The sequence below is a fragment of the Megascapheus bottae genome, chromosome 13 (assembly GCF_031878675.1).
Source record: "Megascapheus bottae isolate mThoBot1 chromosome 13, mThoBot2.hap1, whole genome shotgun sequence".
In the NCBI taxonomy this organism is placed as follows: Eukaryota; Metazoa; Chordata; class Mammalia; order Rodentia; family Geomyidae; genus Megascapheus; species Megascapheus bottae.
The window spans coordinates 12,250,343-12,269,105 of NC_143521.1; the positions used below are offsets into that span (position 1 = coordinate 12,250,343).

Genomic DNA, 18,763 nt, shown 5'->3' on the forward strand with positions numbered 1-18,763 from the left:
TAATTAAATTAATTTATTTGTTCATTTCTTCGTAGTGCCAGAGATTGAACTCAGGGTCATGCTATTGCTCACGAGTAGTGCTCTATCACTTGAACCAGCTCTCCTGTCCCCTTTTGTTTTATTTAGCTTTTGAGTTAGGTCTAACTTTATGCCCAGGCTAGCCTGGGCTACATTTTCATCTCCATGTTGCTGGAGATGGCAGGCATATATCACTGTACCCAGCTATATGGGCTTTTACCAATAACATCCTCATGTTATCACACCTATACATTGGTTGAGTTGGAGTATCACAGATGTTTATGCCTGGACTGGCCTCAAACTTTGATTTTCTGATCTTTGCCTTCCACAGAGCTAGAATGACAGGCTTGAGCAAATGCTACTGACATTGCAGCCCTTTCTTGCACTGGCTATTTTGAATTTGGGTCTCACTTTTTGTCTGAGCCAGGATCTGGACGGTGATCTGTCTATTGGTGCTTTCTATTGTAGCTGGGATGACAGGTATGTGCCACTATGCCTAGCCATGTATTGAGAAGGGATCTCACGTATATACCAGCAAGGACCTTGCATTATAATCTTCTCAATCAGCCTCCCACAGTAGCGAGTATAACAGGTGTGAACTACCAGCACCAGCTTACTTTATTTTTTTAAAGATAATGTCAGTCTGTGTAGCTCAAGCTGACATTGACCTCGTGACCCTCCTGCTTCAGTTTCCTAAGTGCTAAATTACAGGTTTACACTACCACGCCCAGCTTTTCTATCCCTGCAGCTGAGACATCATGGGAAGGTCAAAGATACCTAACAGGATTGCCTGACAGTGCCTATGGACTGAAGCAGAATAAGCTATCACACATAGAAACAGAGAAAGGGACTAGGCCAGTACTTACTTTGTTCTTCTTATCTTTCAGAATATCTGATAATCCTTCTATTGGTGGAAGCCGGAGGCTCAAAGAGCCAATAATGCAGCAGATACAGCTCAATGCCCTGGCATGTGCTGAGTAGACTGGAGCCCAGAGGTGGAGGAGCAATAGGAGCATACCAGATAGCTGACTCTCCAAGCTTTGAGCATTAGTAATGGACAGGGTTAGGGACAAATGCAGGCAGCACTGACATGCCCTTCTCTGCATGTACAGCTCTGTGGCAGATGCTGTGTCTTCTTTCAGAATCCAGGCTGCACAGAAAGTCAGTCAAAATATCTTAGTAGACAGCACTTACGCATTCCTTATTATTTACTTAAAAAATGTTTAAAGCCACGACTGAGCCTAGCAGCTCAGGTCTGTAATCACAACTATGGCCAGACAGATATTAGAAGGATCATTTGAGGGCAGAGGAGACAAAAATTTAATGAGCCTTACATTTCAACCAACAAGCCAGACATGGTAATATGCCTGTAATTCTAGCTACATGAAGGTACATAGGAGGAGAACTAAGGTCCTATCTGGATAAAAATTTGAAATCCTCTGTGAAAAATAGTGAAAGCAATAAGTAAATAAATAAACACAACTTGAAAATGGCTCAAGTGGTAGAGTGTGTGAAGCCTTGAGTTTAAAACCCACTGTTGTCAGAACAATAACAAAAACTTTCATGAAATCTCCATTTCTGATATCACATCCTTTTCCAAATACACCTACCTTGTCTTTTGTTCCATGACATTCAAGTTTGTCTTCTTCCTTGACTCCTTGGTTCTCTTTTGTTGGGGGAAATGCATTCCAAATAAATTATCCTAGTCAAGAAGAAATGTTTGCATCTAAAGGGATTTTTTTTTTCAGCCAGGAAGATTTGGGAGTATTTTGCAATGTCAAGAAAATCTGTTTCCAAAAGAGACAAGAAAATTGCCTTTTAGTGTATATGTCAAGGTGCCACATGCCTGGAGCAAATCGATCCCTTTTGTGAACAGCTGATAAGAGAATAAGTGATGGCTTGCTTTTATATTGAAATGTAGCTATTTCCATAGATGCCTGATTTATAGGAATTAATTACACAATACTGTTTTCTAAAGTCTATTTGAATCATAGATAGCATTGATATGAGAAACTCCACTTGTAATTCAAATGCTTCGACATTTGCTTTCTAAAAACCATTGACGTGTAGGGCTTTAAATAAGGATTTAATTTAATAGATTTCACTTTCTTTTTATATTCACATGCTGTGAGATCAGTTTTGGAAATACAGTTAAGCTTTTCAACTCTGTTGATCTTGTGTTTTGGTTTTAAAGAAAAGTGGATTGAAGATCGTATGTGTTAAATAGGATGTGGCAGCAATGATGCTGGACCAGAGAAAGCTGTCCATAGTGGTGCTGAATCCCAGGCTACCTGAATCTGCACATAATGAAGTAGGTAATAGCCATCATGGATAATGGTAGCTTCAATGGAGGCTAGTATGATGGATCCTGCTTAATAGTCACAATAGATGACATTGATATACAACTTTAAAACACATCAGGTATGGTTGCTCAAGTCTTAAATCCCAGTTACTCAAGATAAGAAAGATCATAGTTTGACAAAAGTTTGGTCAAATAAAGTTAGACCACAGGGCTGGGAGCATGGACTAGTTGGTACAGTGCTTGTCTTGCATGCATGAAACCCTGTATTCGATTCCCTGGTAGCACATATACAGAAAAAGGCAGAAGTGGTGCTATGGCTCAAGTGGTAGAGTGCTATCCTTGAGAAAAACTAAAGGACATTTCCCAGGCCCTGAGTTCAAGTCCCAGGACTGGCACAAAAAAAGGTTAGACCACATCTTAATAAACAAGCTTCTTGTGGTAGCACAATGGTAGTCCCATTAATTAAGATGATCTAGGTCCAAGCTTGGCTCTGGGCAAAACAGACTCTGTCTAAAACATCATCATATAAAAAGGGGTCAGCTTTGCTCTGGAGCAGTCTGTCTCATTTGTTCTATGATCTGGATGCCATTGTCCAAGTCAACTGTCATTGTACGTGTCATGACATCTAAAATTCTCCTTTTCAGGCTTCTTGTTAAAGCAGGGTGGTTTTTTTTGTTATTAAAGATGTATTGAACAAAAACAAACATTATCAAAGAAGTACTGAAATAGAAACCCATGTACATGGAAGGATGTTATAATCTCAATGCAACAAATTCCCATGAATCCTTTCAAAGACAAAACAGGGCCAAGCAAGTGACACAGATCCTTGCACTCAGGAGAATGTAAAGAGGATTCAGAGTTCCAAGCCAGAGTGGGACCTATCTAGAATAAAACAAACAAACAAAAGGTAAATAGAGGATCTAATTCCATTCCAAAACTATGTAAAGCAGGATGTTTTATTTAAGCAAAAACAAGAACTTTCATGAGAAGGTGCAGAAACTGATAAGAGAAAATGAAATTGATGGGAATACAGTATAATTGTGTGGAGTTATAATAATGCAATCCCTTCCACCTGTATCACTGTTATTAGCAATTTAAAAATGTCTAAAAAAAGAACTCTCCTAAGCAGTAATGATCTTACTTCTTATAGTGTGGTCTGGGTTTTCTCCTGTGAATTAACTTATAGGGTATTCTCCCTTTCCCAGAGCTTGAACTGATAGGGTAGACCAGATGACTGAAGTCAGAGACGATCCTGAATGCAGGTGCAAGTTTACTAAGCTAGATCCTTGGACCAGGATTCTCCTGCATAGCGGGGACAACAATTGTTATCACCACTCCTGACCATCGATAAATTCTTAGATGGAAATATACTGGTCTGGGATTTGGGTACATAGTCTGTTTATCGAAGAAGCCTTGTTAATGAAGGAACTGACGTAGAAATGCTATGAGGGCAAATCAAAAGGATATTGCTGACCAGCAGCAGCACCACCATCACAGCGATCAATTCCTATTGGGTTTTTTTCTGCCAGAAATTATGCTTAGTGACTCATGACATTCCCTCATTTAACCTTATAGCAAGTCCTTCCATTTTACAGATGAAGAAACCAAGTTTTCAAAGAACTAACATAGTCAAGGACAAATGAACAGAAATGTGGTCAAATTTAAGTCTGAAGGCATATTTCTCCAATTCAACAAAATACATTAATAATATTTTAATAAACATACTCAAGTGATAACATGTGAGAGCAGTATCCAAGGAGACCTGAAAGTGAGTTGGCTTAAGAGCAGAATTCTTATACTCACAGCATGACTACAGCATGCTCTAGAATTGTTGGGGAAAAAATACCATCTGGGAAAGGGGAAGTTTTATGCATGCAGCCAGAAATGAGACATTTCTTATTAATGACTATAATTTCTCTGCAACCTTCTCTTCCACTCCTGAATTAAGGGCTTCACACTTATTTGGGTTGCTTGCCCTTGACTGACATTCTATCATATACTTAAGTTATACCTTCAGCCTGGCTTTTTTGCTATTTATTTTGGCAAAAAGTGTCTTAGGCATTTCTACCTGTGTTGGCCTTGAACTTTGATCTCCAGATCCCAGCTTCCTGAATAGCTGGGATTTTAGGTTGTGAACCACTGTTATCCTAACAGAAGAGCCTTTTAAAGAGCTGAGGGAAGAGTAGGAATGGATGAAGGACAGTTATTGATATTAAAGCTAGTCAGTGCTTTAGAACAGCCATTAGAATGGACAGAATTCATAGAATGTTAGTGCATCTCAGTACAGGTAGGTGTGTAAGTCTCCTGACAGATTGCTAATCAAAGAATAAAAATACAATAGAGGTAACTGTGGCTTATACAGAAAGAATTAGAGTAAACTATTCAACTTTCAGAACTTTGTGCTATGAAGTACTGGTGACTTTTCTGGCCATGAAAAGAACCTAAGTGAATTTCATCGAATGCCTTTATTGTCTAGACTTTTATGTGTATCTTTTCATTATCTTGAGAGCTGGAAAGGGAAATGTAAAGTAATAAGACCATTTTATTTCATCTACCATATTAATAAAACTTCGAGGGGGCTGGGAGTGTGACCTATCGGTATAGTTCTTCACTAGCATGCATGAAGCCCTGGATTTGATTCCTTGGTACCACATACAAAGAAAAAGCCCAAAGTAGTGCTATGGCTCATGTAGAGCACTAGCCTTTAGGAACCTCAAGGACAGTGCCCAGGCCCCCAGTTCAAGCTCTAGGACTGGCCCTCCCCCAAAATATTTGAAAAAATAGACATTGGATTATTATTTGGTGGTTGTACTAGAGTCTCCAACTAATTATTTAGATTCAAGTTGTAAATCTTTCTGTGAATAAGGGGGCTTGTCACTATTTACAAGGTTTATGTCCAGATTGTAAAAGTCCACTTTATTTTCCCATTGTATTCCCCCATTTGATCTAGGCTGCCACAGTGAGATAGAAAGGATGAGATACTTTTTTCCCCTGCCCTGGCATCTGTAATGGAAACTTTAACAGCAGTCAGTAGTTGCCCTGTGTCTATCAAATAGGTGCATTCTCTAACTAATTAAATGGGAACATTAGGAGATGAATATCTACATTTCAAAGAATCCTGTGTTTTAAGGAAAAGATTTGCTATAGAATTTTTTCAGAATTATTCCCTGGAAAATAAAATAAAGTACACATTTAAATAGCATTAATTAGAAATGGACTAAATAGACTAAACAGAAATGGAACAAAATGGAAGAAGCCATTATCAACTGAAGATTAGTGGCAAATAATGATAAGTTTCTCTACAGGCAAAAACTGAGTCAGTTAAAAGGTGGATTTGTTTTACAAAATGTCTCACAGATATAATTTAATCAGATACTTGATAAAGAATAGGTCTGTCAATCTTGCTACTAAATAAGCTGTGATTGGTAAGATCATGGTTCACGCCAGCTCATGTTACCCCCTCAAAAATGAGATCCAATTTAAAAAAAAACTAAAGCAAGAAGGGCTTGAAGTATAGCACACATAGTAGAGTGCCTGCCTACCAAATACAAAGTCTTGAATTCAAATTCTAGCACTTCCCCTGAAAAAGTATCTGTACAGGTTTGTATAATGTTGTTGCTGACTGCCTCTCCTTGTCTTGGTAATGTTACATAGTTAATTCCCCAGACTATTTTTGTCAGGAATGGAAGTCAGCTTTCAGTAACAAATAGAACACTGAAGATTCCATCCATGGATAAAGAAGCTAAGCTGCTGATGGAGCTAGCCTGTGCTTGGGTAATTACAAGTCAGCATTCATCATTGACAACCTGCAGAGAACAATGAGGGTATCTTCCTTTCATATAATATATAACTGTAAGAAAGAATAGGCATACTTGAAGTAAGTATGTATCTTATGAATTTCTGTGTCTCTGTATAGATCAACAAATTGAGTATTGCGTTTGGAACTGCGCTGTTTTATATTTTTGTTATGTATAAATATTACAGAAGGTGACTGAGAACAGGAACCAAAGTCCACAACACACACTCTCTCTCTCCCCTGTTTCCTTCTCCTCCTCCTCATCCTTCTCCTCCTCCCCCTCCCATCTGCTCCTCCTCCTCCTCTTCCACCTTCTCCTCTTCCCCACTTCTTCCTTTTCTTTTCTTTTCTTTTCTCTTCTTGGATTTTCTTGTCCAGGGTGGCTTTAAACCACAATCCTTGGATCTCAGCCTTCTCAGTAGCTAGGATTACAGGTGTGAGTCACTTGCATCTGGTATATGGCCTTTATTCTTAAAAATTCTGCCATATGGTGAATCATCAAACATTGTGTGTGTGTGTGTGTGTGTGTGTGTGTGTGTATGTGTGTGTGTGTGTGTGTTTATGCTCAGTGTTATTACAGATTGGTTTAAATGAAGTATGTTCTTAGAGTGGTAAAGATGAATCAATATACTTGAAAGAGCAGAATAGAAGACCTGACATGGCATTTGGATTTGGGAAGTGAAATTAAGATTGAGAAGGAATCAAAGCTACATAGTTATAACCAATAACCCACACTCCATGGATGAGCTGCCCTGGGTGGTCAATAAGGTACATGGACATGGACCTTCTGCTGAGCTGTGGTGTGTATGAGGGGGACAGATCACAGTCATGGTTGGTATCATGTGGGAAGAGAGAGATGGTGTATGAGAGGCATGAGAAAGACAAGCTTGATAGAGTACATTTCTTATATATTTTACTAGCCTACTTCAATTCTAGGTTAGAAGCCCATAATCATTTTTGTTATTGACTCAACTTCCTAAGCATTAGTGAGACAACCAAAATGTGTTTTTAAAAAGAGAGTGGATGGTAGAGCATGATATTTGAAATATGATGCAAAAATTCAGTGTTAATAAAAAAGTTTTAATAAAAAAGAGATTGGATGAGTTATACTTATGAGCCATCATAATATGTTATCTCATAGCAATACCAAACAGAAAAAAATTTACCTTGAATTAGGGGAGTGTAGGGAAGAAGAAGGGCACTATCAGAAAGGTTATCTTAGCTGGGTGCAGTGGCTCACACCTGTAATCCTAGCTACTCAGGAGGCTGAGATCTGGGGATCACGGCTCAAAGCCAGTGGGGCATGGAAGTTTGTGAGACTCTTATCTCCAATTAACCACCAGAAAAAGAAAAATAAAGAAATGACATTCTAAAACAGTATGCTTGACAAGGTAGGAGAACATCAAGAAGAGCAGAAATGGAGGTCTGGGGAAGAGATTCAGAAAAGATCATTGACAGAAGCTACAAGATGGTTAGAAAAGAGAAGGACTAGTTTGGCACTTAGGACGATGGTTATAAGTCCTAGAGGTGTGGGATTTAGGCAGCTGACCCTGCACCAAAGAGTCTCATTTAAGGCAATTTGAATAACTTGGTTAACAGCTCTCAGCAAAGGTTTGTTGCGGAGGGAGATTGAAGCTCATGGCTTAAACGAGAGTCTAGATTATTTATGGATTTAATTTATCCCTGTGATCCATGTCTCCAGTTGACACAGGCTCTTCTGCATTCTTTTCTCCTTGAATAAAATCAGAAGAACATTTCATCCCAGCTGCCTTGCACTAATACATATTTTAATAAACACTGGGCTGAGCTGGGACTGGAAGGTTGCATAAGCAGTGAGGGAGTGTGCTGACATCATTCTCAGGACTGAAAGAGCATTGAATCAAAGGAGGTTACAGGACCTTCCTCTATGTGGTTAAAAAAAATAAAAAAAAAATGAGGCACAATCCCCCCACCCCAGGGACATTTCCGGTTACCATCTAATGTAGATTAGATTTCAAAAGAAAAAATTTTGGCAAATATGATATTATTTCAAATTAGTTTGCCTTCTGTAACAATAAAGGTTAAAGCCTAAAACTTCACTTCCCTGCCTACATAAGCATTTCTTGGAAGGTGAGAGCTGAAGAATTATCACCACGTGGAACACGGAGACATCCTCTAATGTAACAGCTTTATTTTAAAACTAGGGACTTGAGGGAGGAGAAATGACTGTCCAGGGTACACAGGCTAGCATCAATGTTAGGGCCATCAGTGAGTTTTAGATAAGACTTGGTATAGAAGGAAACCCACATTCTCCTCTTCGAACTCTTCTGAATCCTTTAATCCTGATCATTTTCTTCCTAAAGACAAATCTGATTGTGTCACTTCCTATAAAAATTTTCAAGGGTTCCTCGCTGTCTATGGAGGCAAATTCAGACTCCTGTGAGTAAGAACTGGGCCCTCACCTATTCTCTAGTCATCTGTATCCACTTCATGACCCCAAGGCTCTATCTTTCAGACATACTTATCGATGTGCAGTTCATACGTTCTCTCATATCTTTTCACTCTCTTCCTCTATCCTCTCCCCAACCCTCATGCTTAACAACTTTACATCCTCCAAAACTCAGGTTGCCCCCCAGAAGTCTTCTTGTTCCTTCACATTCTTCCATATTCTATGTTATTGTATTTCTTTGTTATCATGTCTGCCATATTGTTCTTTTCTGATCTGCCTATACAAGCATAAGGTCCTTGAGTGCAGAGAGAATATTTGACTCATTTTTACTCATGTGTGTATCATTCCTGAAATATATAGAGGCCCAGGAAACACTTATGGAGTGGAACTGAACAGTGACAACAAACCTAGATCTCTGTGAGCTCCTAATAGAAAATTTAGATGAGTTTATACCATTAGGCCTCAGTAGTTGGAAACTTGCATAGTTTGTCTATATATCCTGCCTATTGTCCACAATCTTCTGGGAAAAATAGTCCATTTGTTCTTCCCTAAGGGTGCCTTAGGCACACATTCTTCCCAGTATTCAGGCTGAGTCTATCCTTATTGTTTATTTAACAGTTGCTCATTACTTTTGTCTGACATTGGTCTGGGGTGTTATCTTTTCCAGCTGAAAAAGGACTCTGGGATCCATGGCCTCCTCAAATTTTTACTACACTTTCATCTTCTTCTAAAAACCAATCTCAGCCCTCTTTATGACATCATTTCTGTTGGGTACTACATGCTTTGTACTTCATAAATACTATACTTATGATTTGTTTTTCTTCTGGATATCTTACCTGCCTGTCCAACTAAATTATAAGATTCTAGAGAACAGGAAATGTGTCTTTGGCTTCTAACTTTATACTGAGCCTTTCTAGATGCTGTCCAGCAGTTGAGAGGATTTGAGACTTAGTGTTCTGATGGAGAGGTTCTGTGACTTTATCCTGCATTCTGCCAGGTGCGTCTGTGATGCTGCTGTGCTCAGGATCTGGAATTGAAGTTTGACTCTGGGATACATGATTGTCCAAGTTCATTAAAACTAAATATCTCCCAGATGAGAAGATTAGCTGGTGTGAAGATTTCTCCGCATTGATTTATAGACCTAATACAATAGCAATTAAAATCTGATTGGGATGGAGTAGCTTATCTGTGTGGAAATTTTGAAAGAAAGGTATTGTGATAAGCCACTTCTGTTGGATCTTCAAGCAGGAGAAACTGTAATAGTTAAAGTATTTTAGTAGCCAACCACAAATTGAAAGGAACATATTCTTTTGTTGTTTAATGCATATGCTTTATGTTATACTACCACACTTAGAAATCCTTGTGAAGACCTTCACCTTAGTAATGTTCTTGTGAGTTAAAGATGGAGAAAGCCTTCATATTCTCTGTCTCATTTCCTTTCACAAAGACAGCAAGGGAAGAAACTGAATTTTCTGAAAAAGCATTGAAAGAAAAAGCATTCGCTTTTTATTTTTTTTACAGACAATTGCATCTTCATATAAAACAATACCCCAAAGGGGGATCAATGCCAGCTTTTTCTATAAATATTTCAGGTAGATGGATTTTTAAAAAGCCATCTAGTAAAGAAGCAAAACAAAACACTAAATGCATCCCATACATATAAAAACTAAACCACAACCAGCAATAAAATCAATCAAGATGCGTTGCACTGATATGTTGAATTAAAACTTCTTTGTACAACTACTTAAAATAATAATAATCTAATCTGAAGATTTGTCAGATGCTTGAGGAGGAATACTTTCCAGGCTCAGGGGCTAGGAAAAGCTTGCTGATGATTCATCAACATAGGAATGTACAGGAATTATACTGGCCTTGTCTTGCACAGTGTTCTTACCAGTGCCGGCCACATAGTGAACTCCACAGCTGCTGGTGGCATGTGTCGATGTGTGTCTGGGTGTTTTAGTCTGATTAGGTATAGGAATCTCTGTGGTATGTGTAAACTTTAGCTTTTCTGAAAACTTGGAAGTCAGTCCTGAAAGCGTTGTGAGGCTCTCAGATGCCAATCTGACCCTTCAGGGCTATGTACTTCTTCATAAACTACTAGAAAGAGGATGGGATGATTTCAGAACCAACACAGAAGGGAAAAACCATCTCTTTCAGGGATTTAGGAGAGGGCAAAGGGTGAAGCAACACAGCAATAGTACTCACCGGACACTATGTGGAAATGTCACTTGTAGGTGGGAAATGGGAGGGAAAAACTAGAGAGCAAGGGAAAGGGTGATATTATTCACAAAGAAATGTACTCTGACTTATGTAAGTGAAACCCCTCTGTACATCACCATTATAATAATGAGAAAGTTTTCAAAAAAAGAATATGGGTCAGGCCTGTGGAAGAACCAGAAAGACGTGATCATTCATAAAATCGTGTCTGTCTAGTATGAGTGCCATGTCCATGTTAGAAGCTAGCTGAGAAGGCATGTAGCATCTTTTCTAGTTCAAATGGTGATGTGATAGGAAAACTATGGAGTATATGAAGATCATGAAGAAAGTGACTTTGAACATGTGTCAAGCCCCTCACAAGAAAGCAAGGACAAGCTGGATTTCAAATGTCTACTCTGTCGAGACCGAGGTCTTTCTGCATGTGAGAGTGGTGGCCTCTGGTTTTCCCCTCTTTCCAAAGGCTGTCCAACCATATCACCAGCAAACCTGAGAACACCCAGGGCTCTAGCCCCAGCTTCTCTCAGTTCTCTACTGTGTAATTATTGAATCGAAGCTGATTACACTAAAAAAAGAATATGGGACAGGGAATGGGGTATGTTGGGAATGAGTTTCTAAGTGTTCTCTAAGCAATCTTGATCTCTTTGTTTTTGTGATAGCAAGTAAAATCATTGTCTTTCCTGCTTCCTTTTTCCTCTAGCTAAAAAGTAGTTCATAGAGAGTGCAAGCTGAAAAAGGTGTTTCTTCCTCTGGATTGTTTTTTATTTCATAACTGTTCCTTTAGGGACTGATGGTCCAATGCATTATAATCATGATGGCTTCTGGAGCAAGGCTGTGTCTTTCTTGTTCTCTGTGATGCTTCTTGCTCTTAGCCTGTACCTGCCTTAGAGTAGAAACTTGAAAACGTCTGTCAGAGCAATGACTAAGTGCTTATTCTGCATCTTCCCAGAGCGGCGCAGAAGAATTCTAAGGCCTAGCCCTTGATTTGGAGCTTATCATCAGGAAATATCTAGTATTTATTAGCATTTTCTTAGTGGCATTGTGTTTTCAGATAATGCTCAGTATTAGACTTGCACACATTAATTAGCCTTGAAGACATATGATACAAAGCACATTATAATCATTTGTCTTGGCCTTATGCATAGGCCAAGCTCATCATTATTTTGTTTTGAGTACAGCTGTCTCCTCCCCTCTGTACTATAGAGTTATTAATAGTAATAAGAGCTTCCCATGTTCAAGTCAGCAGCATGCCTGAGAGGGATGTTCAAAGGAGATAGGAGGCTTTCTCTTGAACATAATTTGTATGCTGGAAGTACCACTCCTCAGAAACCCTGCTGCTTTAGCTGATATGGTGCATGATAGGGCATGGAAGAGGAGAGGAGAGAGGCAGCCAGGCTCACAGGCAGAAACTGGGGGATAAAACTCCAGCCTTTTACCTCCACTCCCCGGCTGCACAGGTGCTAAGGGTGGATCGGGGGAGATGCCAGCTGTCAGTGGGAAAATAGAGGAGAAATAAACAAACTGTCATGCTAGGGATAGTAGGTTCCAGTTTAAGGACAGTCTTAGAAGAAGGCATGGATGTCAGCAGTGGGCCACATGACAGATGACTGTAGTGGGGAAAAAGAGTAGTTTTTTTGGTCCACTGACAGGGGAATGAAGAAACAAAATATGATTGGGGTGTGAAGTGAGATCCTATTCAGCCTTTCTTCATACAATACTTAAAATTATATTAGCTGCATAGAAGTTCAAACTGACATGTCAGTTTATGAGTACAGTACATCTGGATCAATGTCACCCAGCCTATTACTCTCTCCCATCTCTCACAACCCCACCACTCCCCACAAACTATCTGGTTCCAGTTTTACATGTGTACATTGAATATTATATATGTCAGCATTCATTCCCATTAGTGATACTGCCAAGGCAGCAAGGGCATTTTGACATATGCTATAACCTAGAAGACTGAGGATATAAGTAAAATATGCCAGTTACAAACAGACAGATCCTGCAAGGATTCCTTTGACACCAGCTTCTCAGAGTAGTCCTATTTATAGAGACAGAAGGTAACAGGGTAGTTCCTAAGGAGTGTGTGTGGGGGGAGGGGAGGTAGAGGGAAAATGAGGATGGCTTCATGGGATCAGAGTTTCAGTTTTGTAAGATCATGAGCTGGAAGCAGAGGGAAGAGGAGGAAGATGGTAGGGTATCATCCTAACCTGTGAAGACAGGTAGTGCATACTAATAAGGAAACTTCAACCTTAAGATATGTACTTCTTAGAGATGATTAACGTGCAAATTGTAGCACTAAGTGATATTTGCACTGATTGTGTGAGAACAATGGTGGCTAACACCATTGGTGCTTTAACATGACCTAAAGCAGTAGCACCTCATTTTAATAGTAATCTTGTAATGACACTTTTGGGCATTTGCATCACAATGGAATAAAAGCCTTTCTCTTGAAAATGCCTATGATGAAATAGCAAACATTAGTTTTTGTTTTACTTATTTTGCAGTACTAGGATTTGAACTCAGGGCCTGTGCTTCACAGGTGCTCTAGCAGTCGAGCCACAGTCATCCATCAGTTTTGCTGTGGTTAGTTTCCAGACAGGGCATCCCATTTTTGTCTAGGCTGGCTTGGATCTTGATCCTCCTGATAGTTATACTTTCTGAGTAGCTCTCTTGAGTATGTATGTTTGTAGTGTTTTGTGTGATCAGTGCAAACTATTCATAAAACCCTTTCACTATATTCAAACACTCAGTAGTTGTTTGAAGAAAAGCACTCATGACTGAATTATAAGCTGAACTAGCCTCTTGATTGATAAAGGGCCATTTTAACTTAAAAGAATAAGAGACAAATGAAATACAGTTATTTAGTAGCTGGCCCATATTCCCAGAAATGAGCCTGTTGCTTCAAGAAAAGCAATTTCCTTGAAGTATGTGTTGCCTATGATAAAATTCAGGCTTTTAGAGGAAAATGTGAATTTCAGGAAACTTTTATCTGTTGCTATGAGCTTAATGGCTTTCAAGCCATTAAAGACTGTTTTGGGTGAGGATGGTGGCTAATACATAATTTTTGTAAATCATGGGATGGAAGTGTCAATATTTGGGCAGTCAGCAAACTCATTGAACTATTCCTTTTCAAAATGGCCAATGCATTATGTTACTAAAGATCAATTCATAGTACAAGATATGCTAGCAGGTCTTTTCTGACAGAACAGAAAATGCTTTCTACAGCAACCAACCCCTATGAAATGACCTTTTGTCAAGTTGTGACCATATTATCAGAGACTATCTACAGTTTTCAGCAATGCTTGTCTTAAACACTCGATTCCTTTTCGACTCCATAAGGCTGGGTTTTCTTCATTTATTACATATAAATCTTATTAAAATAGATTAAATGCAAAAGCAACCATGAAAATATAGCTGTCTTCTATTTGAGTTCAACCTAGCTATTGAAGATATTTGCAGAAATGTAAATGCTATTTTCTCATTAATTTTTTAATTTTTTTGTCGGTTGTGGGGCTTGAACTTTGGGCCTGGGCATTGTCCCTGGGCTTCTCAGCTCAAGGGTACTGCCCTACCCCTTGAGCTACAACACCACTTCTGGTTTTGTAGTGGTTAATTGAATATAAGAGTCGCACCGACTTTAATGCCTGGGCTGGCTTTGAACCGTGATCCTCAGATCTCAGCCTCCTGAGTAGCAAGGATTACAGGCGTATGCCACCGTGCTGGGCTTTCTCATTAATTTTTGCTATATAAATTATGCCATATAACATGTGTGGGATTATTATTATTACTATTATTGCTAGTCCTGGGCTTGTGCTTAGGGCCTGAGCACTGTCCTTGAGCTTCTTAAGGCTAGAGCTCTACCACTTGAGCCACAGCACCACTTTGGGCTCTTTTCTATGTATGTGGTACTGAGGAATTGAACCCAGGTCTTTGTGCATGCTAGGCAAGCACTCTACTTACTACTAAGCCAACTCCTGGTGCTAGGCTTTTTATTTTTAAATGAACTAAAAGACATTTAAACATCTCTGCATTCCATAGCTGTCATTGATGGCGCATGCCTGCTACTCAGGAGGAAGCTGAGACCTGAAGATAGTAGTTCAAAGCCAGCTCAGGCAGGAAGGTCTGTGAGACTACCTCCAGTTAGTCACCAAAAAGCCAGAAGTGGAGTTGTGGCTCAAGAGGTAGAGCACTAGCCTTAAGATAATAAGGTATAGTTCCTAGGCTCTAAGTTCAAGCCTTAGTTCTGGAACAAATACACACACACACACACACACACACACACACACACACACACACACACAATTTCTCCATTCCAATTTGTAAAAAAAAAAAAAAAAAAAAGTAAAGTACATACCAATAGATTCAAAAGCTGCAAGGCTTTTTGTGTGTAAAAAGCATCCTGAGACCAAAGAGTTTGAGCCTGCTGACTTAGAAAGACATTTTTCTAGCCATACTGTAGTAGTTAATTTTGATTCATGGTACACATCAGACCAAGTATTTTCACTCTCTGAATACTAAGCATAATAAGATTGACTTGTGCGCTTTCCTCATTGGAAGGAAAAAAAAATCATAATGCTCAATACAAAAATTTCTCATGCATAATTTAATGCTTGCCTTACTTTTTCTTATCCTCAATTAGTTTAGATAACCATGAACAAACTGGCAGATGAAAAGTCCTACATACCAACTAATGTTTTTGAGAGTTTCTTTCAATCTAATAAAATTTTATTTAGATTAGCTGAGGTTGAAATTGTACTTGCAAAATACACCTGGAGATTCTGCCTGTGCACTTCCTCTTGTCTTCCCTCTGCTTGTTCTTAGGCAATTTACAGGACATGTGTTTCCTTCCTGTATTTTCTTCTTGCTGCTGCTTTGACCCATTTCTTCCCTTTGTCCTCTTTGTTCTATTAGAGCTCCATGAACTTTTTCATGTGCCGGCTTTGGGTTTCTGTCATGTTCCCTAGGAGATTTTGAGTTGATGGAGATGGACAAGATATTGACAGACTGTAGGCTTGGCCTCTCATTCTCAGCTCTAGGCCTTAAAGAAGCCCACTCACCATGGGAACGCCTGCCCTGGTGTCTCTAGTTTTAGATTTAAGAGGCTGCAAAGGAAGGGTAGAGAAAAGGATGTTAACTTGTAATGTTTATCTTCTAGATGGAATGACGTCAGGTTGTGTGCGATTGTTCTGTGTTCTTCATAGATTTCTTTTTCATTTTCCCTCTAGTCCAAAAGCCATTCCCGAGTTGGCCTGAAATCAAGCACCAAACAGAAGGTATGTTTTCTTTCTTCCTTTTTTTCTCTGACTTTTTTTCTTTAACACGTTGTTATTATTTCAATGGATGCTGTTTTTCTTCCCCAAAGACCAGGATTTGCCTTTAGAAGGTCAGAATATATCTAGAAACAAACTTTCAAAAAATATTCCTGAGCAGAACAACCAGTGCTGAGCCACCCAGCCACACAGGGGAATGAGCGATCACTGCTCTTTTGAAAAGAAAAGTCATTGGCTTTGCCTCCATAACAATAAAGCTGCCATTGCAGAGAGGTCCTTGAAACAGAATTTGAGAGAAGTTCTTGGAATCCAGTGACTGGCCCTTAGATGTTACTCATGGCTTATAGGGCTAAGACAAATAGAAGATGCCCTACCAGATTCTGCTCTTTTATTTTCTTATCTCTGCAATGGAGGCAATTGCAATGGAGGCAATTTTTACCTTAATATATATATATATATGTATATTTACATACAGTGATCTTCATTTATGATTTGTGGGAATGTGTTAAAATATGAGCTCTATGAGCGAGAAAGAATGAGCTCCAGTTCATAGTTTGTCCACATTATTATATAACACTTAGTTGTGTTTGTCCAAATATGGTCATATTCCCATTGTCAAACAGCTTAAGAATAAGATGAGATATTCAGTGTGAAAGTGCTCATATCTCAGTGCCATGCACCAAGCAAGCACTTCATTTGTTTTTGAAAAATTATGCTTCATTGATTGTTTAGAAATCCAAGTTAGGAGAAAATTTGGAATTCTAAAATGTTAATCCTTACACACACACACACACACACACACACACACACACACACACACACACGTTCTGTTAATTCTTAGTGATAGATAGGGCAATAACATGCGTATATTCCTTGGAGTGTGGGGAGATTCATGTTTAATTTTAAATGAGGGGTTCATGGTTCAATATTCCTTGTACTCTTTCAGAGTCTGTCAGGAGCATGAAAGCATGTCAATAATTTGAATGGAAAATTTAATAGGAAGAGTTGTGCACCTTGTATGAAGTGTTACCTAGGTTATGGAAAGGAGGAAAAGAACTGCATGGTATTGTGAACAGCAATTCCAGAATGCAGCTCTTCAGCTCAAGGCTAGTGCTCTATCACTTGAGCCACAGTGCCACTGAAGTTCATGGTTTTAACCACAAAAGCAACTGAACATTGATGAAAACTTTTCTCTGAGTCTTATTTTCAAAATCTGAAAAGTGTATCTGAGGTGGACCTTACAATAACTCTTCCTTGTGGAGTTGATGTGAGGATTAAATTCAATAATATAAATGAGGTGCATATGCTCATTTTGGCTCATCATTGGTACTCAGCAAATACTAGTGCTTTGTAAAGATGATATTTTTGTGTTCAGTACAAGAATGTCTTTATCCTCCCGTGGCTATGTATGTTTGGAAGTATATTCTTTGCCTTGGAGTGGTCTCTTCTGCAGTGAATTAGTGATAGGTGATGGTTCTTTCTTCAGTGCAGAAAGTTCTAAAATTTTCTGTGTTAGAAATAAGCAGAGAATTTAGAACTGAAATTTGATCAATGGAAGCTATACTCATGGTGTTTTTATAAAGGGCTGTGTAAGAGCATTTTACTTCTGGTTTTAAGCAATAGGGAAAAATCATTGAGTTTGTTCGTTTATTTTTTAACACAACTATTTATTGGGTACTTGATTGTACTGGACAGTGTGCTGACCATCAAGGGCATAAATGTTGACATATGGACTCTGCCCTCAAGGCTGTTTGTTGGAATTTATGAGAGGTATGATGTGTCAACTAGCTGCTCACTCCCCCCTCATACTTGCTTGTCCTTGACATCAGTGTGTGTGTGTGTGTGTGTGTGTGTGTGTGTGTGTGTGTGTTACATAATTACAATGCTATCATGTAGGTAAAATATTACATGGCCAACCTCTGTCCAGGGGAAATTTATAGATGTAGGTGCCTCTATTGAAGCAACGTTGTGCACAGCCAAGGTCTTAGCTCTGTCAGTAGCAGATGGCTATGTCAGGATTGCCGCCTCCTTGTGTAAATCAGGCTATTTTAATGTTTATTTTTCCTTGGTGTTTGCTTTCCTTTGTTTAATAGTGCTTAATCCTAAGGGAATAGTTTTATCTATGAGTGTACTCAGGCTAGAGCTTTAAGGAAAAAGAGGCCTGGAAGAGCAGCATAATATAGTGGTATCCAGGATTCTTCTGAGAGCTCCAAAGTCACTGACATGTTGTCAAGGTCATACTAGTTTTTATGGAAATTTCAGTAAAATGTTAATTAGATTATATTGAGATATATATTTATAAAACAGGAATGCCCCAAACTTGTCCTTGATCTCCTTGGCACAAGGAAACAGGACATTAAACACATTAAATATGAAGGATGGAGACTAGGAAATGTGCATTCTGTTACCCCAATTCAGAATGTCAGTAAACAATGCTGACACAAATCAAAGATTCTATTCCCCTTATAAAATCCACTTGCTACCCTCGAAGTATTGCTTCAAGATCAATAATGTTAATAGTAAAAACAGAACTAATGCTTGATTTTGTTTTGGATCTAAAGAGATTTCCTATGCATCCTTCACCTCAGACATTCTTAGTCTTTACCATTATCCGTATCTTACTACAATAGTTCATTTGTTTCTATCCGTCAGCTACACTGAGACCCCATTATTATCTGAAGTTCATAGATTACATTTGGTGTTTTTGAACTGTACAGTCTGGGTTT

General features: G+C 38.9%; 1 protein-coding gene across 2 annotated transcripts in view; it reads left to right on the forward strand.

Moving 5' to 3' along the window:
• Rasgef1b (RasGEF domain family member 1B) overlaps positions 1–18,763 on the forward strand; it is a 537,873-nt gene that overhangs the window by 85,080 nt on the left and 434,030 nt on the right. For both annotated transcript variants that reach the window (XM_090343353.1, XM_090343354.1), the window contains exon 2: positions 15,993–16,040. In XM_090343353.1, the coding sequence (XP_090199479.1) occupies positions 15,993–16,040 (48 nt within the window). The remainder of the gene's footprint in view (positions 1–15,992; positions 16,041–18,763) is intronic.